Here is a 26,687-nt window from a genome sequence, read left to right as displayed (position 1 = left end):
GCTGTAGTCTGGATCGTCTTCATACGTTGATAAAACGATCCAGTATGTTTTATTTGTTACACTCTCTGTTTTTCAGCAAATTACACCTGAAACATTCATTTCACCCCTTAATCAAACACATGCTCAATGTCAGCAGCTCATTGGTTCTCAGTATGTCGGACACCTCCGAAAGAAGCAATTCTCAGTTAAATGTATTGTTGACTCGAGAACTGCTGCGAGCAACTCGTTGTACTGTTATCTTGAGAGCTGTTGCAACCCAAGAGTTCAGTCCGATTTGTGAACTAGTTGGAATTGCAAAGAAGAGTTGGCAAAAGCAGATATCACCAGTTCTAGGATCATATTACTCCCTGTTATCGGCTCATTTAGATTCATTTAAGATAGAGTAAATTGTGGATCAGTGTTGACTTGAGACGTGAACTGTTTCAAATGATTCAGTCCGATTTGGTGAACTAGATCAACTCGTTCACTAAAAAGAATCGGTTTAAAAGAATAATTTGTTCACGAACTAGACATAACTATTTGCTAGATATTCTTCCCCCTGCCCAGTAGGGTGTATAAACACAAGAAGAAGAATGTGAAAGTTAAAGTGGAGATTGACTGAGCAGGGAGCAGAATTTACAGTACAAATTGACTAAAATATTGATATTGTTCTTACCCACACCTATAATATTGCTTTTGAAGACATTGATTTAACCACTGGAGTCATATGGATTACTTTTATGCTGACCTATGTGATTTTTGGAGCTTCAATATATTGGCATCTATTCACATGCACTGTCTGGAACAAAAGAGCTGATCAATTCTTCTTAAAATCTTCATCTGTGTTCTGCTGAAAAAAGAAAGTCATACACATCTGGCATGGCATGAGGGTGAGTAAATGATGAGAGAATTTTCATTTTTGTGAAATCTGCGTTCTTGTTTACATGATGTTTCAGAATGCTTCTTTCTGCAAAAACCCTGGAATAATCCTTTTTCTTTAATGCTTTTAAATGTTGGTCATTGTATTACATCCTTTACAGCTAAAAACATTTAGCTCTGTAGGCATTTTACCAAGAAAGTGGAGCATCTGGCCTTTATGTTCAAAATACTTCCCACTTCCCACTTCTGCCTCTGGGGGCAGGGCTTCAATTTTTGGTAAGCACAGACCGAGTTTAACTTAAGAATATTTAGCCTATGGTTTATGGTCAGAATTACCTCTTTTATTTTTTTATTCCATGGTGGGATCCAGCTTCATACGCTTCTTTACTACAACAGCTTTAAAAAAAAAATTAATAATGATGCAACAGAAACTTCTAATAGTTAGAAAAATGCCATATTGTTTTATGTTTTCCATGTTCCAAAACCAATAAGATCCACCCTATTTTTAAATGTATTCTTCTGTCCCGTCTTCCCTTCTCCTTATGGCTCCAGTTCATCTCCACGCAGTCCTCATTGTATCTGAATACCCGGTTAGGCTCACCAGGTGTCCAGATTTGATAGCTTCATGATGAACCATCAGTCTAGATAAATTTACCAGACTGAGAGAATGAGAAAGAGATAAAAATAAAAGTAAAGAGATGCAGAATGTTTGGGTGGACATAGGTATTTTTGTGGGGTTAAGTGTAACACATTTCTGTGTCCTTTACCTTAAAGAATTCAAAGCCTCCAAGCCAAGTAAGCAGGCTACTTGGGTTCCCTTTTGTAGGAACTCAAGCTGCATAATCACATTGGGACACACCCTGAGTGTCACGTGATCTGAAGTCCTTGTACAATCACGCTTAAAGCTAAATGTTTACATGACAATTATCACAAGGTTTATTTCTATTTTTGCCAAACTTATTTCAAACTAAGTTCTCTCTCTGCTCGTATGAATGTACACAATGTGACGAGGAGCAGGGCGTGGCCGGGCTGTGAGGGTGCAAGGCCGGTGTGAAGTCAACTGATCAGTGGGAGAGTGGGATAAAGGGGAGCCAGAGACACCAGTTCAAGAGAGAGAGAGAGAGAGACATGTGCGGCTGCTGTATGTGTGTGCGTCTTTGTTTTATGTTGTTTTAAGTTGAATTTCTGTCTTTAAAGATACGTTGACTGTTCTGCCGGTTCCCGCCTCCTCTTTGCCCATCCCTTACTCATTACATTGGTGCCGACACCCGGGAAGGAGGAGGGATGCTCTGTCATGGAGTCCTTGCCACTGCCGTCCACCAGGGGAGGAGGCAGTGTTGTTTTTAAAACAAGACGAATCTAATTGATATTGTTTTAAGGATTTTTAGACGTGTTAACTGGAAAACAATAAAAAATTATTATCAAGAACACGATTTTTGCCCTAATATCAAAGGTCTTACTAGAAAAAATAAATCAGGATCCAATGTGAATTTTATTGATAAAAATATGATCGTTTTTGGTAACATGTGCATGTAAAATGGCTAGAAATAGCATTTTAGCTTAGCGTAAAGCCGACAATTTAAACAAGGTTAATTTCTATTTCTTCTGCTCCAAACTTACTTCAAACATACTTCTCTGTCTGCTCATATATGAACACATCTTAAGAAAGTTTTTTACCACTGATCAAATGCACATTGGATCGCATCATTTATATGTATAAATGTTTTCCATCTGAAAGGACTAAATATTAAATTAAACAAATTACAATAAAATGTAAAGTAATCTCTTCAGTAATCAAAATACACTTTGAATGTAACTGTATTCTCGTTACAGAACATACATACAAGATTGTTACAACAGAAAAAACACAGGATTTTACATAAATGATGATACTTCACCCGTCACCATCAGTGTTATCGCGTCTGCTCTATTAGACACAAATGACTCGCAGCAGCTGTTGATGGATATTTACTTTTTTTCCAATAAATTAAGCAAACTCTGTCTGCAAATGGGTGTTTTTAATTTCCATAGTGTTGGCGCTGTGACAGATATGAGGTCAAATATGATCAAACAATGATCTTATCTGATCAAGACCACCATTTAGAATATAACAGGAGGAACAGATTCCATCTTCACTAATGCATGGACTATTGTTTGTGAAAGGATGAGTGAATAAAATATCATACTGCTAAAATTATGTCTTTGCATTTATTTTGAATGCTGTAAATAATATTGTTCAATCAAAACGGCTGTTATTAAGTTTCGATTTGGAATGAGATCATATTTAATTAAAATATAATTATTTATTGTATGTGGGTTAATAATTTAAGAAGTTAACACACATATTGTATGTCTTATGGTAGTCAGATGGTAGTTTTAATTTCTAATTACCCAAATTCTTAGACTTTAGAAGTGTGTTAAACATGTGAGGATGTGTATACATCAACCTGTTACATGTCCGACATAATCATACAGGCTCACTAAACCGAGTTAAAACTTGTTTTCCCGATATTTCAGAAAATAATCCACATAATTTCTTCACTGTATATCATAGATATTCCTTTATAATAACATTTATTAACATTAAAAGATATTATTACTTTATATAAAGCTTCAAAGATTATTAAAACTGCAGCTCTGCCTATTTCCACCATTAAAATCTGCTGCTCAAAAGAACCAGGAAGTGGGGTTTTCTGCGGTGTGACGTCAGAGTAATTTCATCTATAGGAAGTTCCCTAGCATTAGGGGCCTCTAGACTTTTATTTTTAATTTATTATGGTCCTGTGTTCTTGTTTCCTTTTTTATATGTTGATTGTCTCATAATGTCTTGTTTTAGTCTTGTTTACCACATTAGTCTGTATATTGCCCTCTTGTTCTCTTTTTAGTCTGATCGTTTGTAGGCTGTAATGTCAGTAAGTTTTGGTAACCTGTGTCTCTAGTCTCTTGCATTATTGGATTTTTGCTAATTGACAATCAAGCACCGTTCTTTTCTACCACAGACAGTTATATCTCTTGTGTTACAGACACATTCGCTGATCTCTTTCCCTTTTAACTTCTACTTTTTACACAGCAAACTAGAGATAATGGAACTGGTTGAATGAATGTACTGGTGGTGTGACTCAAGAGTCCAGTTTCAGGGAAGGTCAGAAAGGTTGCTTTTTAGAAGAAAAGCTGGAAAGCCTTTTTACAAACTACTCCTACTTTCACGTTTACTCAGCACTTTCATACTTATTCAGAAATCCTCATAACACATGAACGCCTCTTTGCATGAGGAAATTTGAGAAGAACAATGATTGAACAGTAGCCTAATAACTATAAATAAAGACTCATTAGTCATGATAAAATGTGTAAAAAAAACTTGCACCAACCTATTTGAACTTTGTCCACTAATTGCAAGCTTGCCATGTTCTTTAGATCGACAAATGCTGAAAGTGATACACTATGGCTGTCTATAAAAGGAAGACTGATCTAATTAGCTGCATAGTACAGCGCAAAACATCAAATGTATTACAGTGAAGTGCTAATATATAACTGTACTTAAGGTATCAGTACTATATACCTGTTGGCACTCTACCTCAAGGTGTTTTTTCCAATTTTATTTCAGGACTGTCTACTAAGCAATTTTGTTTAAGTTTAGAACTGTAATTCATTCTAATATAAAAGATAATTAAAGTAAATATAAGTGTTTTTGTTTTTATTTATCTGCTTCCCCATAGCAAAAATTACAAGCAAAAATCAAAACTATCTATTTCTTAATGGCAACTCTATATATATATATATATATATATATATATATATATATATATATATATATATATATATATATATCAATATTGTTTGTCAGGTGTTGTCTACATTTGATCAATGCATTTAAGTTTTCATTAACACTTGGCTAAAAGTGGGATTGAGACTTACATTTTATGTAGATTGTGAAATTTTCCATCACTTTTTCACAATAAGTTTATAATCACAAATTAAAAACACATATAGTTGCATTTGTGTGTACAAAACAATTTCAAATGAGTAAACATTCCTTAATACTAATGTTATTGGTTTTGTGAGACTATGAGAAAGATCATGCATATATTAAGATCCAACACAGCAATATTGTATTATTTGGTAACACTTTATTTTAAGGGTCCACAATAATGCACTCGTTAAGCATGAATAAGACATCAATTAACACTTGACTGAATGTAGGGTAAAGCTATCTCAACTGGCTATCACCCCCTCTTCTAATGTGAACATTTTACCTATTCAGATTCTTGGTTTGTTTTTGCATTTTATTTAAATATATTTAGTTTTGTATTAAAGACAACTTGACATCCTGTTCTTAAGTATAATTTGTACATACTCAAGTTATTGGATTGCTTTGCACTTATTAGGTGGTATTTTAAGTATACTGAACTATATTAAGACAGCAATATTGAATATTAGAACCGGTTTTACTTAATTGTTACTAATGAATTGTGTTAATAAACTACTACTAACTTACTAATTTATTAGATACATTTATTAAGTATTTACAGTATTTGTAGTAAACAAAACAAAAAACTTCAATTTGATTGTAATTAAAATATGTGGAAAAAGATATTTTTATAATTTATTAGAAACAGATTTGAAAAGCCAATAATTAGCTTTAATTACTGACTTAACCCTATAACGCCGCCTGTATCAAATTTGATAAGCTATTTTCTAAAGACTGCATCATTAACTTATTCAAAAGTTTGTAGAAAATCCTGTTGTCTGCAATGTATTAAATGTCTGCTGCTACCTGGTGGATGTTTCCGGGCATTTCTCGATGGAGAAATATGTTTTTTAAATTTTCCAAAAAGTTTTGCTTTAGTATTGCAAGCAATACAATTTTTTTTAAATGTGTAATCTATGCTGATTATAATAAAGAAAATTGAGAGTAATGATTATATTGCTACTGATATTTAAATATGTGAATATAACCAGTTTGGTTAAAATTTTGTACATTATTTTATTGAAAATGCATGTTGAAATCAATGTATCAAATATGATACAATAGGCTTTTAAGGTATAGCTTTCAATCACCATTACATTACATTTATGCCCACCACAAAAATTCTTTTTATAAGATATATTTAAAGTGTGAACTAAACCTTCTGTGAGTTTTCATATATACAGCCTGCTCTGTCATTATAAAGATCTTACTATATTACATTACAAGCTATTATGTTGTCATCTCACCTTATGATGTCATCAAGTTCCTTAGACCCAGGGAAAAAAGTTTAACAATTTCCCTTTTTTAAATGTCAATATAGTGTTTGGTGCATACAATACATATGATAACAATTGTTACATTTCAATCCATATTTATAGACCAAGGAGAGGAATTTGTCATGGCCAAACTCTCAAACATTTGGTATCTCTATAAAGCCCAGGGAGTCTTCTGATAAGACCCCAAGGTTTTCCACTGTAGCATGTATAGGCTAAGAAAAACTTAAATATCAAATGTCCAACACAATTATGAATTGCTGGACCTCAGGAGGATATTGACCTTTAACACCTAATGTATCAAATATGATACATAAAAAATTTGAAAATAAATAAAAACGTGTACATTTCGCTTTTTATAATTTCTTTTTCTAATGGTAATTAAAATAGATTAATATAAAACAAAATTAATTTTCTGATCATTCTTTCATAAGTCAGGCTTTACAGAGTTAAAACTGTTTAGTAAACTTGAAATGTATTTACATTAATTACATTAATTTCTACACAAATATAAGACATTCAATAAATTGTATATTATGGCTAAGTTAGCCTTACTCTACATTCTATTAATTATTAATTAATGTCTTATTCATCCTTAATTACTGCATTATTGTGGACAGTTAAAAAAGTGTTAATGATTATTTACCTAATACTATTATTTACAAAATAAGTAATATACAGTATATATATGTAATATACATGATATATATTGCACAGATTCTGACATGGGTGTTTGAGAGAGTTTTTCAGTAAACATTCCTAACAAAAATGTTTGGACCATGGTTATTATTAAAATATTATTTATAGTTATAGTAAATTTGGCTGCTGTAAGCAGTAACCTATGGAAGTAGGTGTAAAAAAATATCTAAATAGTTTGCATAGACTTCTAGGTGGTAGTTTCTATGTTTAGTGAATAATGAGAAAGATTACGAAGTGCAATGAGTAAAGCAGAATGATTTTGGAATCCTCCCCCAAGTGCTGCGATCAGCCATTATTCATATCGTCCAAGGGAAAACGCTCCAGAGTCATTCAAGGACTTCTCTTCTGGTTTGTCTAACTCCTGGCTCTGTTCTCTGGTCCTGTATAATGAATTACTGCTCTGAATATGTGAATCCGATACCTAGAATAAGAGCAAAAGATTGAGTGAGATGATGATTTTTAACAAGATAGATAATTTCATGTTGTTGGAGACTGTCTTAAAAAACAAACCTCTTCAAATTTCTTAGCTTTGTACTGGTCAGCTCCTTTCAAGAAGTTCAGCAGAATGATATCACAAAGGACTGTTCCCTAAAATAAGGAATGTTAAAAAGGCATGAGTTTTGCTCCTCTTTAAGTTCTGAAGCCATTGAAAATGCCATTATTAAACATTTTCAATATTATAATATTTATATTATATAATCAATCAATTTTTTTAGGAATACATTCATATATCCATCCATTAACATTTTGTGTTAGAAATATTTTATTAATTGTTATAAATGATAAATTAAGAAAATGTATGTAGTAGCAAGCAGTAAGTTGCCAACTGGCACTGATTATAACATGATCAACAATACAATATATTCCATGATTTTTCACAAAGTTAATCAATGGAATTAAGGATATTTTGCATTTTATTTCCACTAATTGCATTTAAATTAATGATAAATTAATGTTTTGTCAAATTTGCATTCAGGTCTACCTCCATTCTGGTGTGCTACGCCCACTTTTCACAATCCAATCAATTACCGGTTAATAAAATGAATGCTGAAGTCTGTTACTGTTTCTGTGTTAAAGAGGTCATGTCATGAGGAATAACATTTTCCTTGATCTTTTGCCACATAAGAGGTAATTTTACTATAAAAACATACTGTAAGTTTCAGAAGCTGCAAAAATGGCTTGTTTGGAATTCATGGAACTTGTGAAGTCATATCCGCTTGTCTTGGTGTAAAATGGAAGCATTGTGTGGCAAAAGAAAGTGTTTGTTTTGAGCCATGCAGCTGCAGTGATGAGCTCGACTCGAGTGACAGAATGTGCCACTGTAAAATTCCGCTGTCGTAAATGTCCCATTAAAAAACTGTATAAAGAGTAATAAATTACGCATTTATTAACACTAAATTTTTAAAAAGTAAAAATACAAAATTTCCATTCGAAATTTACTTGAGTAAAAATTACCCACAATTAAACATCCTCAGAGAAGTGAAGATTTTCCAAACAGTTACTCAAGTAAATGTAGCACATTACTACCCACCTCTGCACAGGACACCTTCATGTGCCTGTCCGGATTTAAATGTTTTTCTACATAAACATGCACAGAGAGACATCTCTAACAGCTTGAAACATATCTTGGGCCACTTTTCACTTGTCAAGTTACAACTCTGAAGAGGAGAAGCTCTCTGTCATTCAGCTGCTGCCTCGCATTCTTTCGCCCATCTGCGCTATTCATGATACTGGAAACTGGGTGTGTCTTCAATGTATTTTAGAGTGGATTGTATGTTCGGCTCATATCATACCACTCATAATTGTCAGAGATCAGTCAAGTTCATTGCAGTCCACCACTCAAAGATCACTCTCCCCAGAATTCTAAATCACAAACACCAGGTCATCACTTATCACCTCATCAGCCAACTCATAAAAACACTCACCTTGTATCCAGTCTTTGTCAAGCCTCCAACAGGAACAGACCATTTCTCCCTGAGTCCTGATATCTCCGTCGAGCCTGAAAACCTGAGTATTCCGTTTTCTTACCTGATTCATACTAACCCTATGCACTGTTGTTCTGCCATCTCCAGATCACTTATCTGATTCCTGAACCCTTGTCTGAGATCTGATCAAACCGGCCCGATTGCTCCTAGAAAAGAGAAGGAGTTAACGAACTGATACAGAGTGAATGTTCTACGATCCAAGTCATTTGGATTTCCAGTTGTTCTCCGTGCAGCGAACTATCTTCACTAAACCAGCACCTGAAAAGTCACCTGATACTTACCTTTCACCTTCTATACTTGAATAAAACTATATTTGAATCACTTACCTCCGATCTCCTGGTCTCTACCCTGACAGAAGGCTTGGCGAAAAAAGGGGAAGAAGAACAGCTGATGGAATCTGTTTGTAATATTGATAACCCTGCACAACCGACAGCCGCCGCTGTTAATCCCAGTCAGCCAGCTTCCAGCACTTCCGTAAACCCGCTCCTTCTCTGGTTTGCTTCTCCAATCCAACTTCCGTCCAGCGCCATTCTCCGGCCGGGCGGAGGATTGCAACGGTTTCCTGTTACAGTGTTAGCTCGCTCTAGAACAACAAATCCAGTTATACCCCACTGAAAAGTCGAGGGTTGCTTTTATTATTCAACAGTTATCAGGAGCTGCATTAAGATGGGCTGAAACTTTGTGGCTGCAGGAATCTACCGTTACTTCCTCTGTACAAGAATTTATAAACCATTTCAAAGAAGTTTTCGGGCGTCCAGTAGATGATTCATCCATCAGTGACAAGCTATTGCAATTACACCAAGGCAAGAAGTCAGTTGCTGAATATTCACTGGAATTCCGCAATCTAGCCGCCACCAGTGGGTGGAACGAAAAAGCACTCATTTCCATCTACCGACGTGGTTTGAATCCTACACTCCGCCTTCAACTTGCGATTTATGATGATAGCCTGGGGGGTCGAGAAATTCATACAGCAAGCTCTCCGTGTGCACCAAAGATCTCAAGGCTGCTATCGCGAAGCCCAGCAACCCACCTTTTCACCACCTCAGTACCCCGATAAATGACCCTCCGAAGTCACTGTCGAGAAGATGCAGGTGGATAACTATCGACTGTCCCAAGCTGAGCGTTCTCGCCGTCGAGAGTTAAAACTGTGTCTATATTGTGGAATGGGAGGACATTTTCTTCGTTCATGCCCTACACGACCTCCTAGAATGCTTGTGAGTTCTGTCTGCCGTCCGCCTCTGTATCAGCTCCGTTAATCGATATCTGTGATTCTGAAATCTACACGTTTCCATGTCTCTGCTACAGCCACTGTGGATTCGGGTCAGCAGGAGACTTCATCTCCGGGCAGCTCTGTCAGAAACTCCAACTTCAACAATCCGCCACCTCCAAGCCATACGCCATCCATGCAGTGACGGGTGAAACCATTAATCAGGGGTATGTCACGTCTCGAATTAAACCTATTCTACTCTGTATTGAAGACACCCACCATGAACTGTTTGAACCTTTTGTACTTGAGAATAGCCAGACTGATATTATCCTTGGCCGTCCATGGCTTATACGACATCAACCTAACATTGACTCGAAATCGGGTAAGATTTTGAAATGGGGTTGCCTGTGCTCGATCCATGAGTTTTGAACACCCGTATACGCCCATCGCCAACTTGCCCGACACCATCCCGATGAATTCAACCTCCATTGAAAGCCCCATAGACAACTTGTCGGTATCCATTCCTTCATGCTACTCTCAATATTCAGATGTATTCAACCCCGTCAAGGCTGCCAAGTTACCACCCCATCGAGCATGGGATTGTGCCATCGATCTGATTCCGGAGAATCCATCCCCAAGGGGCGAATCTACTCTCTGGCTATTCCTGAGCAAGAAGCCATGAAACAGTATATTGAAGAAGCATTAAAACAAGGCTATATTCGGGCCTCTACTTCACCTGCTGCCGCCAGTTTCTTCTTTGTCCCTAAGAAAGATGGAGGTTTACGTCCGTGTATAGATTATAGAGCTTTAAACAAGATAACCGTCAAGTTCAGTTACCCACTCCCATTGGTTCCCTCTTCACTTGAACAACTTCGAGAAGCCAAGATATTCACCAAGCTGGATTTGAGAAGTGCATACAATCTCATTCGAATCCGAAAGGGCTGACGAGTGGAAGACTGCATTCATCACTCCAGCAGGACACTACTGAATATCTCGTCATGCCGTATGGTCTGGTCAACGCCCTTCAGTTTTCCAAAGTTTCATGGATGAAGTTTTCCGAGACTACCTGAATCAATTTGTCATTATCTACATAGACGATATCCTAATCTACTCCAGAAACTTGGTGGAGCATCAGCAACATGTCTCTCAGGTACTCCAACGGCTACGTGAATTCTCCCTGTTCCTGAAAGCAGAGAAGTGCTCCTTCCATCAAACCTCAGTCGAATTTCTCGGTTACCACCTCAGTGAAAGAGTAGAGATGGATGATCGTAAAACCAAAGCCATTACTTCCTGGACCACTCCACAGTCTGTCAAAGAGTTACAACGATTTCTTGGATTTGCGAATTTCTATCGAAGATTTATTTATCAATACAGCCTGCTTACAGCTCCTCTGACCTCTCTACTCAAAGGAAAACCGAAAACACTGCTCTGGACCACTGAGGCTGAACATGCCTTTCAATCTCTCAAAACCGCATTCACCACAGCCCCTTACTCCAACACCCGAACCCTGAAAAGATGTTCATTGTGGAAGTAGATGCTTCTACAACAGGAGTAGGAGCGGTGTTGTCACAAGACTCTGCTTCCTCACCTAAACCCATGCCCTGTGCATTCTTCTCCCACAAGCTATCTCCTGCAGAAGTGAACTATGATATTGGTAATCGAGAACTCCTGGCCGTTAAACTTGCGCTAGAAGAGTGGAGACACTGGCTAGAAGGAGCCAAACATCCATTCCTAGTTCTCACAGACCACAAGAATCTGCAGTACTTGAAAGAGGCAAGGAGACTTAACCCACGCCAGGCCAGATGGGCACTCTTCTTTACTCGCTTCCATTTCCAGATCTCCTATTGTCCGGGTTTGAAGAACGTCCGAGCAGACGCCTTGTCCCGTCTCCATGCCCCCGAAATTTCCCACGAAGAACCTGAGAGTATACTCCCCGAAAAAATGTTTGTCAATCCCATTCAGTGGGACCTAAATGAACAACTGCTTGAAATGTCTCAACACCAACCCAGTCCTCCAGAATGTCCTATCGGAAAGATATACGTACCCGAAGAATTTCGTACCTCTCTAATCTCCTCCAGCACACTCGTCTGTCGGCACAGGTCATCCTGGAGTTAATAAGACCTATTCCACTCTTCAAACTCGATACTGGTGGTCCAACATGTTACAGGATATCAAGACTTTCATCCAAGGATGCATTCTCTGTGCCATGAACAAGAACCCTCGTCACTTACCCACTGGAAAACTCATGCCTCTGCCAGTCCCATAACGACCTTGGTCGCACATTGGAGTCGACTTCGTCACTGACCTTCCTCCCTCAGACGAGAATACATGTATCCTGGTAACTATTGATCGTTTTTCCAAAGCCTGCAAATTAATTCCCCTCAAGAACTTACCCACAGCCTTCAGGACTGCAGAGCTATTGATGGAACACGTCTTCCGAATTTTGGCATCCCGGAGGATATTGTGTCAGACAGAGGGCCACAATTTATCTCCAAGGTGTGGCGAGCCTTCTTTGCACTAATGAATGTTACAGTGAGTTTAACATCAGGGTACCACCCACAAGCAAATGGTCAAGCGGGCGAAAAATACAAGATGTCAGTCGTTTCCTTCGTACTTTCTGCCATTCGAATCAACATCTCTGGAGCCGATATCTCGTATGGGCAGAGTATGCTCAAAACTCCCTTCGACAAACCTCCACGAATCTAACACCATTTCAATGTGTACTGGGTTATCAACCACCATTGTTTCCATGGTCCGGTGAGTCATCTGAAGTCCCCGCAGTTAACACTTGGTTCCAAAACAGTGAGAGGGTATGGAACCAAACTCATCATCATCTCCAACAAGCCTTGAACCGTCAACAACACTTCGCAGACATTCACCGCAGTAACACTCCCGAATATCAGCCTGGGCAACTGGTCTGGCTTTCGACCAGAGACATCCGTCTAAGACTCCCTTGTCGTAAACTAAGTCCGAGATACATTGGTCCATTCCCGTTGTAAGACAACTTAACCCAGTCACCTACCAGCTCCGTTTACCAGCCCAATATCGCATCCACCCCTCATTCCATGTCTCACTCTTGAAACCCCATCATCCACTTGTTCCTGTTCCCTCCACAGACCTAGTGCACGATGACAACCCCCCAGTACCTCCCATTGAAGCCGACCCCATCTATACTGTTAGAGAAATCCTGGACTTCCGACGTCGTAGGGGTCTACTCGAATATCTGGTAGACTGGGAAGACTATGGCCCAGAAGAGAGGTGTTGGGTACCTCGAAGGGACATCCTCGACCCCATGTTACTCACAGAATTCCACGAACTTCATCCTGAAAGGCCTGCTCCGCGACCCGAGGTAGACCCCCACGACGTCAAGGTACTAGGTCAGCTGGCGTGACTCTGGAGGGGGGTAATGTCAGAGATCAGTCAAGTTCATTGCAGTCCACCACTCAAAGATCACTCTCCCCAGAATTCTAAATCACAAACACCTGGTCATCACTTATCACCTCATCAGCCAACTCATAAAAACACTCACCTTGTATCCAGTCTTTGTCAAGCCTCCAACAGGAACAGACCATTTCTCCCTGAGTCCTGATATCTCCGTCGATCCTGAAAACCTGAGTATTCCGTTTTCTTACCTGATTCATACTAACCCTATGCACTGTTGTTCTGCCATCTCCAGATCACTTATCCGATTCCTGAACCCTTGTCTGAGATCTGATCAAACCGGCCCGATTGCTCCTAGAAAAGAGAAGGAGTTAACAAACTGATACAGAGTGAATGTTCTACGATCCAAGTCATTTGGATTTCCAGTTGTTCTCCGTGCAACGAACTATCTTCACTAAACCAGCACCTGAAAAGTCACCTGATACTTACCTTTCACCTTCTATACTTGAATAAAACTATATTTGAATCACTTACCTCCGATCTCCTGGTCTCTACCCTGACAATAATACAATTCAAGCTTTGCAAGGGAACTGTTATCTAAGGACGGGCCAGTTAAAAACACTTGGACGTGATCGTAAAAAAACATGAGTAAGACATTTCATATTTCACATGTCATGACCGTGTGATAGTTTATGGTGCTGACACTCTGTTTACACGGGGTGTGTCCGTTGACACGACACGATGCAATGGCTTGAGGCTGTCCACACCGGGCATGTTGATATGAACTTTCTATTAATATTTAAATATCAAGGAAAATGTTATTCTCCATTTCATTACCCCTTTAATATATTTGGATGCAATGTGTTGGATGTGTGTTATGTGTAAACGCTGACATTTAGTTAAAGAAAGTTTTGGTTCTTATTAATTTTCTTCTGATTGAGTTTCAAAAATGGCTCTGCTCGAGGGGCTACACGATGTTAGCCAATCATAACATTTGGCACAACATTTACGTTGAAGTTTTAAGGAGGCCCTTATGCCAAAACCGAGTGTTTCAAACAGAGGGCCAGAGACAGGGCGCAAAATTATATTTCTAAATGCAGTCAGTAATTTATTTTCCTCACTTAAAAAACATTTAATTCTAAAGAAATTAAAAGTCATTTTGAAACATATGTATAAAATAATAACCACTTGTGTAAGATGAAGATCTCATTCATATCAGTAACCTTATAAAAGCTCTTTTATTCTACATGTTGCAGGGGCGCCTCATGGGGGCAGCCATGTTAGCATCACATGACCAGCTGAACACTACTCGCTTAATCTCAGTAACTGCCCAGTTATTGGACACTTTTGCGTAGTGAATTTCTACAATCCAGGCATCCAGGCTACTAGGTGTCAGTGTAAGCCAAAGTAAGCTACTTCGACATATATATAAAAAAATGACTGAGTGCACCTTTTCAAATACTTTTATTTATCCCAACTTAATATGCAGAGACAACTGTAAGCAAGCCATTTGTAGGGGCAATAAAAATGCCTCTGTTTGTTTTGAGTGACTCGTCCATACCAACACAGTAACCTTGACTAAACAAGTGGTGTGAGCTGGGAGTGAGACTATCTATTTGTTTGTTTGTAAACAATGCTTATTTTTACAATTCCATTCGGTGGCATGGAAGAAATTACACACATTAGCTTTAGTCCTGCCTTACATTTTTTTTATTGTTGAATATCTACTTTCACTCAGCATTGTCACATAACAGACGTACAATGAGTTACGAATGGCAATTCACTGTGACTATAATGTTTAAAATGTATCAAAACAGAATATTGTATATTAGATACACCTACCACACCCACAGAGGTGAAGGCAGCAACCATGTTGATTAGAGTTGGGATCATATCAAATTTTCCGGCCTGTAAATTTGAGCAAATAAGCACACATACAAAGATTTACAAAAAAGTTCCATTTAAAAACATTTGTAAAAATGTATATTTAAATATGGGATGGTTCACTCAAAAATGTATATTTTGTCATCATTTACTCACTCTTATGTTATTCCAAACCCATATTACTTTTTTCCTCTTATGTGGAACACAAAAGGAAATTTTAGGTAGAATGTTAGCCACAGCCACCATTTACTTATATTGAATGTGACTAAGACTATCATTCTGCCTTCTTTTCTACCTTTGTGTTCCATGGAAGAGAGAAGGTCTTACAAATTTGGAAAAACATGAGAGTGAGTAAATTATCGTCACCTTCCTAAAATAATTGCCTAAGTCATTTTTTCACTTTTCTCAGAAAACACAAAACACTGAACCAATAATTGAATATATGATATTTATTGATAATGTCACTCAAAAAGGTTATGGCATAAGATGACTACTGACATACTAATAACAATGCATGTCAATTATGTAACGTAACGGGAATAAATGACTTAGGCAGATTTTTGAACATGCCTTTGTTACTTAGGCAATTTTAAATTGACAACTCTGTCAACAATAAAACACTAACAAACAAACTAAACATCATTCTGAGGAGGCATGAGTAGCTTTTCCATCTTCTTGATGCACCTGCCATCTTAAAAAACTTGTAAAATTGTCTCATTGCCTTTTGACTTAGGCAAAATAAAACGGCCTAAGTCACACACTTGACATAGGCCATTATACTATAGGGGTAGAATTGCATGATCTGTTCAACTGAGGATGTGGGCGATTTTACCAAAGGTGGCCAGCATCATAAGGAGATGACTTATGCAAAAAAATCATTTTTGTCAAAAAATGACTTAGGCAATTATTTTAGGAAGGTGACGTTATGACAGAATTTTTATTTTTGGGTGAATTATACATTTAATATTCAAACTAACCAATTAAAATAAATCTTTCCATCTCATAGAAGTCAGAAACTCACACAAATACATTAGCATAACTTACGTCTCCATTAACCAGCACATCAAATCTGATGGCATAGGCTTTCAGCAGAGTGCGATACTCAGTTCCGTTCTCCATTTTAAAATATTTTGCATACCTAATGACAGATTAAGACATGTTAGCAGATTTTGTTTAAAGATTTTATTTCCAACTGTGCATGATTTGTCATTCTTTCATACAATAAATGTTCAGTATGCAGTATGTTCCTAAAATGTTAGACAATTCGTTATTCTGAATCACCATTCACTTTCATTGCATCTTTTTTCCATACAATCAAAGTAAATGGTGACTGAGGCTGTCATTCTGCCTCTGTCAATATCTCCTTTTGTGTTCGACTGGAAAAAAAGAAAGCCACAAAGGATTGGAGCAAACATTAGGGTGAGAAAATGATAAGATAATTAAAATTTGGGGGGAAAACTGTGAACGGTGTTAAAAAAGGTCCAGAACCTGAAGTTGTATCCTGGAGACACAGAGGTTTTCTCTGACATGGCGTCCAGACGAGTGAAGGAGTAGGCGGGCTTACACTCATCGTCTGCTTTATCTAAATCACATACCCATGCTATTTTTATCCCTATCACTCCCCCCTGAGAGAAAGAGAGAGAAAGAGAGAGAAAGAAATTACTTCCACAATTTCACACCAAATTTAAATTCTGTCATTATTTACTTACCCTCATGTCATTCCAAACTCATTTGCTGTTATTGTTTCTGTGGAACGCAAATCTTTACATAGATTTGTTTCCATACAGTTCATTGTGACCATGTATGTCAAGCTCCAAAAAGGCCCAAAAGGTCCATATGAAAGATACAGTAGCTTTAAGCATGGATCAAGTGGAAATGTATGTTGTTATTCACTGATAATTTCCATCAAAGCTCTGAAATCTCATTTGCATTCACATCCAGATTCAATAAGTTCAGTAAGATGCATTACACCAAGTTTGATGTTATTGACAGAAAATTCCTTTGCTTTTTGTGTGTGTCTGAAACGAAATTGGAACTGAACCTCAAACCGAACCTTAATTTTGGTCTGTTCCTCACACAGAGCTTTGTTATGTATTCAGAAGACTTGTAATTGTAAACTAATGTAGTGCATTAGTTGTGCATTAGTTTTATTTTCATTTTAGAGCTTGACAAACATGGTCACTATGAACTGTAATTTTATGGAAAAGAGCATAATAAAGATTCTTCAAAATTGATCATGTTGCGTTCCACAAAAAAACAGGTTTGGAAGGTAATTAATAATGCTATTTTTAATTTTGGGTGACTTTTTCCTCTATAGAGAAAAGGGTGATGCAATTTGAGAGTTTTATCTATTGTCTTAACTATGAAGCTAGATGACAAAAGGAAGAATGCAAGGGGAAAAATATACAGTAAAGGCAAGTGTAAAATAATTGAAGGGAATTGAATGGAAAGACAGAATGAGAAAGAAAGAGGTCTCACTTTTTTAGCAAGAGTGGTGAAGTCTTGCTGTGCAAACCGGATCACTTCCCCCACTTTGAATATGGGACAATACATGTTATTCTCAAAGTCAAAGTTACATTTCTTTATATAACTACTGTTGATGTTGGGCAAGAAGTTTCCTCTGTAAGGAAAAGAGACAGATTTGATGACACTTGGGATTTCTGAAACATTGAGGGCTCTTATATTCATGAATACCAACAAGAGATGTTGTTACAACGCAAATGCTTATAGAAAAGACAAAATATAATTTTCATTAACTGATTTTGGTCCTCTTAAATATATTTTCTGATAAACTCAAGTACATATTATTGATGTGTTTGTCAGTGTTTGTTTGCCATTACTTTGTGAAGTTAAAACGGGGAAAGCGAATGCTGTTCTTAATGAAGATGGTGAAGTTCTCCACCTCCATCATGGGGTTTCTAAATAAGAAAGGAAGACATTTCTATTATCTCTTCTCTTTATTCAACAATCCATTCATCCATGCTGTCATTCATTTCATATGTTCATTTAGAGTTGGACTTACGGTTGAACGTCATCAATCTCTGCTGGACACCACCCTCTGATCTCACAGGTTTTGTGTGTCATATTGAAGTTCACACATCGGCCTGTCGGCAACCCTTGAAACACAATCAGTGGAATTGAACAAAACATTTAGATCTTACTTTGACGATTTTGAGCTGTGGCCAAACTGACTGATACAGATCCATCAATAAATAAGCAATATCACTTTTATACAACAGTTCAACCAACAAGTACATCATTCCAAAAGAAGCCATATCAGTATACTGTTTGTTAATCTACAGACATGGTTTGGGGTTTTCCAAAATCCCTAAACCAATATCAAAATTATCAAGTGTTACTCCTCCTACAGCTTTCAAGCTACATCCACCAAACTTGGTACAGACCTACTGACTCTTCTGACTTAGTGTGCAATGTCTTCTCTAAATTATCCGACTTACGGTTTTCCCGTAGCGGGTGATCAAGTATCCCACTAACTTACATTGTTGGAATGTTCAGACGGACCAAGACTATTCAAAAAATTCAAATGTTAACTCTTTCTCTCTCTCTTGCTTTTCTTTCTTTTTTATTTATCTATCCATCCATCCATCCATCCATCCATCCATCTACTGTTAGATAGAGCTATCTGCTGGTCTTACTGTAATACCTGTATAACCATCAAACTTCAAACTTTTACATTTAATTTCATTCAAGGTTTTGTCAATCCAACACCAAAGTTTGTCTTGACTTTACCTAGTCAGACAGACAGACAGGCAGACAGACAGACAGACAGAGAGACAGATAGCCACCTACTGGCATAACATGCAGAAATGGCCACAGAATGAATTAGTGAAAGAAATCAAAATAAACGATGAATCAAAATCCCCACCACTATTTGAAAATCCTTCAACCCCGACAAACTGATACAAATCATGAAGCTCCCTGTGCTGGTATACTAAATAACAGCACTCTTGGCCAATCAGATTCAAGGACCGAAAACTAACTGCTGAATGAGTTTAGATAATTTATTGTTTAGAATATTAGAGCTTGACTTAAACAAATAAGATAAGATAATATGTAAAATCTTACCATTGCTAGAAGGTTTTGACAAATGCTTCTTACATGCATTGTCATCATCACATTTGAATTTCATCTCACTCTGAACAGATACATAGACAAACACATGAACATACACATACAGCCATCTATGAAAATGTAAAATTGATGTACAGTAATCTAGAAAGATTTCAGTTCATTACAGAACACACATATTCAGAATAGGTTGTCTTGTCTCACCTCGGGACAGTTTCCCTGTACTTGGTTCTCTGTTGTGATGAGCTTAGTGATGATGCAGAACACTGACGCCCCCTAGTGGACACACACACACACACACACACACACACACACACACACACACACACACACACACACACACACACACACACACATGCACACACGCACACGCACATGTTGGTGTGACTATCCTTATGAGGACTCTCCATAGACATAATGATTTTTATACTGTACAAACTATAGATTCTATCACCTAACCCTACCCCTAAACCTAACTCTGCATTTTTACATTTTCAAAAAACAAAAATATATAGACAAGTGTGTTTTTTAAGAGATTTGTATTATGGGGACACTAGAAATGTCCTCATAAACCACATATATAGCATAATACCCTTGTAATTACCAGTTTGTAACCTAAAAAAATTCCTCGTAAACCACTTAAACCTACCTACCCACACACACACACACACACACACACACACACACACACCGTTTGTTTTTCTCACATGGTGTGGGCTTTCACTGACTTCCTTTGTTTTTATACTGAATTAATGACTTTTATCCCTTATACCTAAACCTAACCCTCAAACAATCCTTATTGTTCTTTTACACTTGCTCATAAAGACATAATTTAGTATGTTTATTGAGTGGTCCCCATGATGTAGGCAAACCTTGAACCTTGAAATAATACAAAAAAGTGCTATTTGTAAAGCTACAAATTTGAATTACTTGAGTCGGTGTGACATAATCGGCTACATCCATGATCCGGTTGTTATACTCTCCAAAACCTTTGACTTTAGTCATCACTGATGATTCAATAGCTGTGTCTCTCACTTGATATGCTTTCTCGGTCAAAAACACCCAACTGAGTGGAGTGGGGGATTGGGTGGAAAGAGAGAGAGAGAGAGAGAGAGAGAGAGAGAGAGAGAGAGAGAGAGAGAGCAATTAACAGGTTACTTCCTTTTGAAATTTCTATAATACAAGATACTATAAATTTTGACAAATGTGGCCAAAAAAAATTGTGTACGTTTTCCAAGCACTTTCTTTTCACTAAGAACAAAAATTTGATGGCGGCGGTTCTTCCTCTCATATAACAGATTTTTAAAATACTTCACAACAATGATGTCATCACACATAGATTGAAAACTACATTTACAGTAACTGTCCAATTACAATTAACCACGTTTATTAGAACATGATTCATTTATTACCTACAATTTTCTTAAAATGAAATATGTCATTATTTTCTCTGTTTCAAGGTACAAGCTAAAATCCACAGAATCTGTTCCCCTTTTGCTGTTGTACATACAACTATAAACATCACTATGTAAAAAATGCCATCTAACACTCACCCAATGAAGTATGTGATGATGAGGAGTTGGACAACACGGTTGATGATGCCGATGGTCCAGCTCTTAACCACCACGGACTTGGTTGTCTCATAGGTGAAGAAATCTGTTATACAGCCCCACATCTTTCCAGCACACTTCTACATTCACAAAAACTCACACCCTATGAGCGTATAAATGTATTTTTGTAAGATTGTGTATAGGAGAATATAGCGTTAATGCAATCCAAATGCTTTATCCTGGGTTTTTAGATATCTAAAACACACATATGTCAAAAAAAGTTGTCAAAATCTTTTCAATAATCTCCCTTATTTGTTTGCCTTATGGATAAATCCACATCGTAAGATCAGTTCCTTTCATACAAACCCTCTCTCTGTTTCTCTTAATCCCTCCCTCTCTCCTCCCTCTTTCCTTGTTTCCTCCTTCAGTTATTCTATCCTGTCTTCAGATGTATAATTTACATTTATATTCTTAGCAGACACTTTCTTAGCAACTTACAATACAGTGCACAAATCAAATTAGTTGCAAAGCTAAGCATTAGTCACAAAGAAGCAGCTCCAAACAGCTCCTACTGTACTGTACATAAGCATGTTTATAACAAAAACAACAGATACTGTATAAGAGTATGTGTGAGGTCTAGTAGGTGAATCCTAAAGATGTGAGTCTTGAAGCATTATTTTGAGCACGAGTTGTTTCCACCACACAAACAAATACAGTATTGAACTCTCACACGCACATTATATCATGACCACAGCAGGGACGTTATTAAGAAACTGTTTCACACAGGAAGCCCCATTAGGATGGAATGTAAATTACTATATTACAGTGGTGTTTACAAGTCTGAGTCCACATTGTAAACAGGGATTTAAAGCAATTTTGTATTTTTAGCACCATTCTTTTAACATCAACATTATAAGTACATAAATGTACTTATTAATCTTTTATAACATGCCAACTCTTTAATAAATTCTTCATATGTGTCCACTTTACATCATGGTACAGTTTCATAGGTTATAAATATTGAATAATTGTTATTGAGCATTTATAACAGGTGAGTTGAAATGCTCACTATTTGGCAAGTTTTGCTTGAAAGTTGACCTTTTTATTCATGTTTTTAAACCACAGATCAATGCTTTATAATGTATTTTAAATGATTTATTAGTCATTAATAAAGCCCTTTATAAACCATTAAAAAGGGAACATACATGTAAAGTGTCACCAAAAAAATAATTTCTCCAAATAAATATTATCTCCAAAAATATTAAAAAAAATTATCTCCAAATAAATAAGTACATTGACCATGTTGACTCCTTCGTACGAAAGGTCAAATTTCCTTGCTTCCATTAAATCATGCAAGATGCTCTTTGTAATATATCATGCTGTGATAACATGGATCATCAGTTAATGTGGAGTTAATGCCAGTTTAAGTTCATGCTATCAGAACGAAATGTATATAATGACACAATTCTTCAGAGATAATTTGTACTTATTTTTAGTTATGCTGATTATGTATTTTGTAATGGAATATTTTTTTAATATTTTCAAAAGTGGACATTTGTATGTATGTGATCTGTACCAATGAGCTGATGCAATGTATAGTCATTTCCAACTCCATCGGCTTGTTAGCTTAATAACATGAACATCGAAGGAAGGACGACCTTCTAACACAGAAAAAACAAGCGGATAATTTATAAAGAGCTGAATGAGAGTACGGTATCATACCATCATTAACTACAAGCCAATTATCAAAATGGAAAACAGTAAGGCAATTCAGGAAACTGCCCCTTTGATCACAACCAGCAAGCACTAAGACAAACCACAATTCCAGCCACAATTGAGGGGTAATATTTCGAACCATGGCCAAGAGTGGAACCATTTAGCTTGTGGTTATCTCCCTCTATAACTTCAATACAGCTGGGACTCACTTCCCCACAAAACACACACAATGCAAGAGTAATGCATGACAGAGGAGTGGTGCTACACTCAAGCACTGCATGCTGGAGTATTTGAAGATGTCTGGAAGTCAAAGATAATGCTAGTGTTAGATGTCTCAAACTGATTCGATTGTCTTGAAACAGGAGCTGGAGATGAAGAGAGGGTACAGAATGAAAAAGGAGGAGAGAGAGGGTGAGGAAATGGATGTGACTCAATACAAATTGGTGAACAAAATCATCAATACACCAAATGCAATAATCAGCAAAGTGGTTTGAGACCCATGATTGAGAGAGAGAAAAAATATAGAGAAACGTAACGGATACTAGTGGGAGTGAGGCAAAAAAATAAAATGTAACTAATGTGAAATAGAAGGAGAGGGGAAGATGAGGGGAGAGATGAAGGAATTAAGGTACTCTTTTACACATGTACCAGAGGCGACAAAATTCTTTAGAGGTTTTAACGCAAGATAAATAAATAGAAACTAAGGAGATGTTTTGTAAAATAATTCTAAAACATAAAGGTTGTCTTTGGATGAGGAATATGATAACCAAAACAACAGAAACAACAATAATAATGGCAATATTTTTTCTTACTTTTAACCCCACCATATTGGCATGTTTATACACTTAATGTTTGTTTGTTTTTTTATGTTGGGCAAAATTTTGTATAAAAATACTCCTAATATTTGTTTTATAAACCCCCCCCCCCAAAAAAAAAGTATTAATTTACTGTCTCTGCCTCAGCAACAGTTGAAACCTGCTTAGAAACCTCATCGCAGCTATGGAAACTTGTTTATTCAATATACTACAAAGTATAATGTTATAACATTTTCATAATTTTAATATTTGCATATATAAAAAATTTGCTAGATTTACACTCCTAAATAAGGCAGAAACGTGTCATCACATTGTTAAAAGGGTCCATTGTTCCCAATGATTTTTCAGGGTGGACGATAAAACAGGCAAAAAAGAGCAATATCTAGAGACCAGACTATGACAGACTTTGAGGTAAGCTCTTTTGACATGGGCCAGTGCGTAACCACCTAGCAACCACACAAAACACCATAGCAAGTGCATAACAACGTGATAAAATACTCTGAATAGCATAGTAGCATATTGGGGGCAGTGGTGGCTCAGTGGTTGAGGCTCAGGGTTACTGACCAGAAGGTTGGGGGTTCAAGCCCCAGCACCACCAAGATGCCACTGTTGGGCCCTTGAGCAAGGCCCTTAACCCTATCTGCTCCAGGGGTGCCGTATCATGGCTGACCCTGCACTCTGACCCCAGCTTAGCTGGGATATGTGAAAACTAATAAATTTCACTGTATATATGCAAAAAAAAACTGTGTGTATAATGTGTGACCAAAATAAAGGATTCTATTCTATTCTATTCTATATATATATATATATATATATATATATATATATATTACAAACCAATAAAAATACTGAGCTGCTAAAAAATAAAATACTGAATAGCAAGCCCTAGAAACCACCCGCAACAACTTAGAATTGTGGCGGCGAATTTTGGATGGGCAAGCACTACTATTTTTCTTCAGAAAAAAAAAATCTATAGTTACAGTATCTGTATCTACACTCACCTAAAGGATTATTAGGAACACCTGTTCAATTTCTCATTAATGCAATTATCTAATCAACCAATCACATGGCAGTTGCTTCAATGCATTTAGGGGTGTGGTCCTGGTCAAGACAATCTCCTGAACTCCAAACTGAATGTCAGAATGGGAAAGAAAGGTGATTTAAGCAATTTTGAGCGTGGCATGGTTGTTGGTGCCAGACGGGCTGGTCTGAGTATTTCACAATCTGCTCAGTTACTGGGATTTTCACGCACAACCATTTCTAGGGTTTACAAAGAATGGTGTGAAAAGGGAAAAACATCCAGTATGCGGCAGTCCTGTGGGCTGAAAATGCCTTGTTGATGCTAGAGGTCAGAGGAGAATGGGCCGACTGATTCAAGCTGATAGAAGAGCAACTTTGCCTGAAATAACCACTCGTTACAACCGAGGTATGCAGCAAAGCATTTGTGAAGCCACAACATGCACAACCTTGAGGCGGATGGGCTACAACAGCAGAAGACCCCACCGGGTACCACTCATCTCCACTACAAATAGGAAAAAGAGGCTACAATTTGCAAGAACTCACCAAAATTGGACAGTTGAAGACTGGAAAAATGTTGCCTGGTCTGATGAGTCTCGATTTCTGTTGAGACATTCAGATGGTAGAGTCAGAATTTGGCGTAAACAGAATGAGAACATGGATCCATCATGCCTTGTTACCACTGTGCAGGCTGGTGGTGGTGGTGTAATGGTGTGGGGGATGTTTTCTTGGCACACTTTAGGCCCCTTAGTGCCAATTGAGCATCGTTTAAATGCCACGGCCTACCTGAGCATTGTTTCTGACCATGTCCATCCCTTTATGGCCACCATGTACCCATCCTCTGATGGCTACTTCCAACAGGATAATGCACCATGTCACAAAGCTCGAATCATTTCAAATTGGTTTCTTGAACATGACAATGAGTTCACTGTACTAAAATGGCCCCCACAGTCACCAGATCTCAACCCAATAGAGCATCTTGGGATGTGGTAGAACGGGAGCTTCGTGCCCTGGATGTGCATCCCACAAATCTCCATCAACTGCAAGATGCTATCCTATCAATATGGGCCAACATTTCTAAAGAATGCTTTCAGCACCTTGTTGAATCAATGCCACGTAGAATTAAGGCAGTTCTGAAGCGAAAGGGGGTCAAACACAGTATTAGTATGGTGTTCCTAATAATCCTTTAGGTGAGTGTATATAATCTACATTTTCTGTTCTGTTAAAAAAAAAATATATATTTTGTGCTAAATTTACTGTGAGAACTTACAGGATTGGAACTAAACAGCTGTGTGGCCACAAGAAAGCCACTTGTTGGTGAAGCTAATTGGAAAAAATAGTTACAATTTGCTAGGGAGCATAAAGATTGGACTGTGGAGCAATGGAAAAAGGTCATGTTATCTGATAAGTCCAGATTTATGCTATTTCAAAGCGATGGGTGCATAAGGGTAAGAAGGGAACCGCATGAAGCGATGCACCCATCATGCATTGTGCCCACTCTATAAGACTCTGGAGGCAGTGTTATGATCTGGGGTTGTTTCAATTGGTCAGGTCTAGGCTCAGTAACATTCTGTGGCAGTAAAATGAAGTTAGCTGACTACCTGAATGTACTGAATGACCACGTAATCCCATCAATGGAATTTTTCTTTCCTAATTGCTCGGGCATATTCCAGGACGACAATGCCAAGATTCACCAGGCTCAAATTGTGAAAGAGTGGTTCAGGGAGCAGAGGAATCATTTTCACATATGAATTGACCACTGTAGAGTCCTGACCTTAACCCCATTGAAAGTCTTTGGGATGTGCTAGAGAAGACTTTATGAAGTGGTTCGACACGCCCGTCATCAATACAAGATCTAGTCCAAAAATGAATGCAACTCTGGATGGAAATAAATGGTGTGACGTTGCATAAGGCTGTCGACACAATGACATGGCGAGTGGCGGTTCAACTAAATATTAGAGTATGCAACACCAGCCAGTGTATAAATTCTCCTCTCTGTCCAAATTGGCAAAAAAAAAAAAAAAAAGAGATTTATAGTAAAAAAGGACTTAAATATGAAACTGTTTCTCACCCACTCCTATCATATCAATTCTGAAGACATGGATTAAACCACTGGAGTTGTATGGATAACTTTTATGCTGCCTTTATGTGCTTCATAGTTCTGGCCACCATTCACTTGCATTGTATGGATCTACAGAGCTGAAATATTGTTCTAAAAATCAACAGAAAAAAGAATGTCATAAAC

General features: G+C 37.4%; 1 protein-coding gene across 1 annotated transcript; it reads right to left on the bottom strand.

The window, feature by feature from the left end:
• Positions 1 to 6,698: 6,698 nt before the first annotated feature.
• p2rx3b (purinergic receptor P2X, ligand-gated ion channel, 3b) lies at positions 6,699 to 21,239 on the bottom strand. The gene is made up of 12 exons (XM_052127329.1): positions 20,898 to 21,239; positions 20,275 to 20,410; positions 19,549 to 19,620; positions 19,342 to 19,411; positions 18,278 to 18,371; positions 18,096 to 18,173; positions 17,734 to 17,875; positions 16,744 to 16,880; positions 16,300 to 16,393; positions 15,214 to 15,279; positions 7,309 to 7,386; positions 6,699 to 7,219 (listed from the first exon to the last, which is right to left on the bottom strand). Exons 1-12 carry the CDS (start codon positions 21,017 to 21,019, stop codon positions 7,091 to 7,093), a joined length of 1,218 nt encoding a protein of 405 aa, XP_051983289.1. The 5' UTR covers positions 21,020 to 21,239; the 3' UTR covers positions 6,699 to 7,090.
• Between the last annotated feature and the right edge of the window lie 5,448 nt (positions 21,240 to 26,687).

The sequence above is a fragment of the Xyrauchen texanus genome, chromosome 5, assembly GCF_025860055.1.
Source record: "Xyrauchen texanus isolate HMW12.3.18 chromosome 5, RBS_HiC_50CHRs, whole genome shotgun sequence".
In the NCBI taxonomy this organism is placed as follows: Eukaryota; Metazoa; Chordata; class Actinopteri; order Cypriniformes; family Catostomidae; genus Xyrauchen; species Xyrauchen texanus.
This window is presented reverse-complemented; position numbering and strand designations above follow the sequence as displayed.

Bases quoted from the DNA above. Each gene is read 5' to 3' on its own strand.
- p2rx3b (XM_052127329.1), bottom strand. From the start codon at position 21,019: ATGTGGGGCTGTATAACAGATTTCTTCACCTATGAGACAACCAAGTCC. The intron at 19,621-20,274 runs GTAATTCAAATT...TGTGTCCACTAG, and splicing joins ATTATGTCACACCGACTCAA to GGGGCGTCAGTGTTCTGCAT. The intron at 7,220-7,308 runs GTTTGTTTTTTA...CTCTTATTCTAG, and splicing joins AAGCTAAGAAATTTGAAGAG to GTATCGGATTCACATATTCA.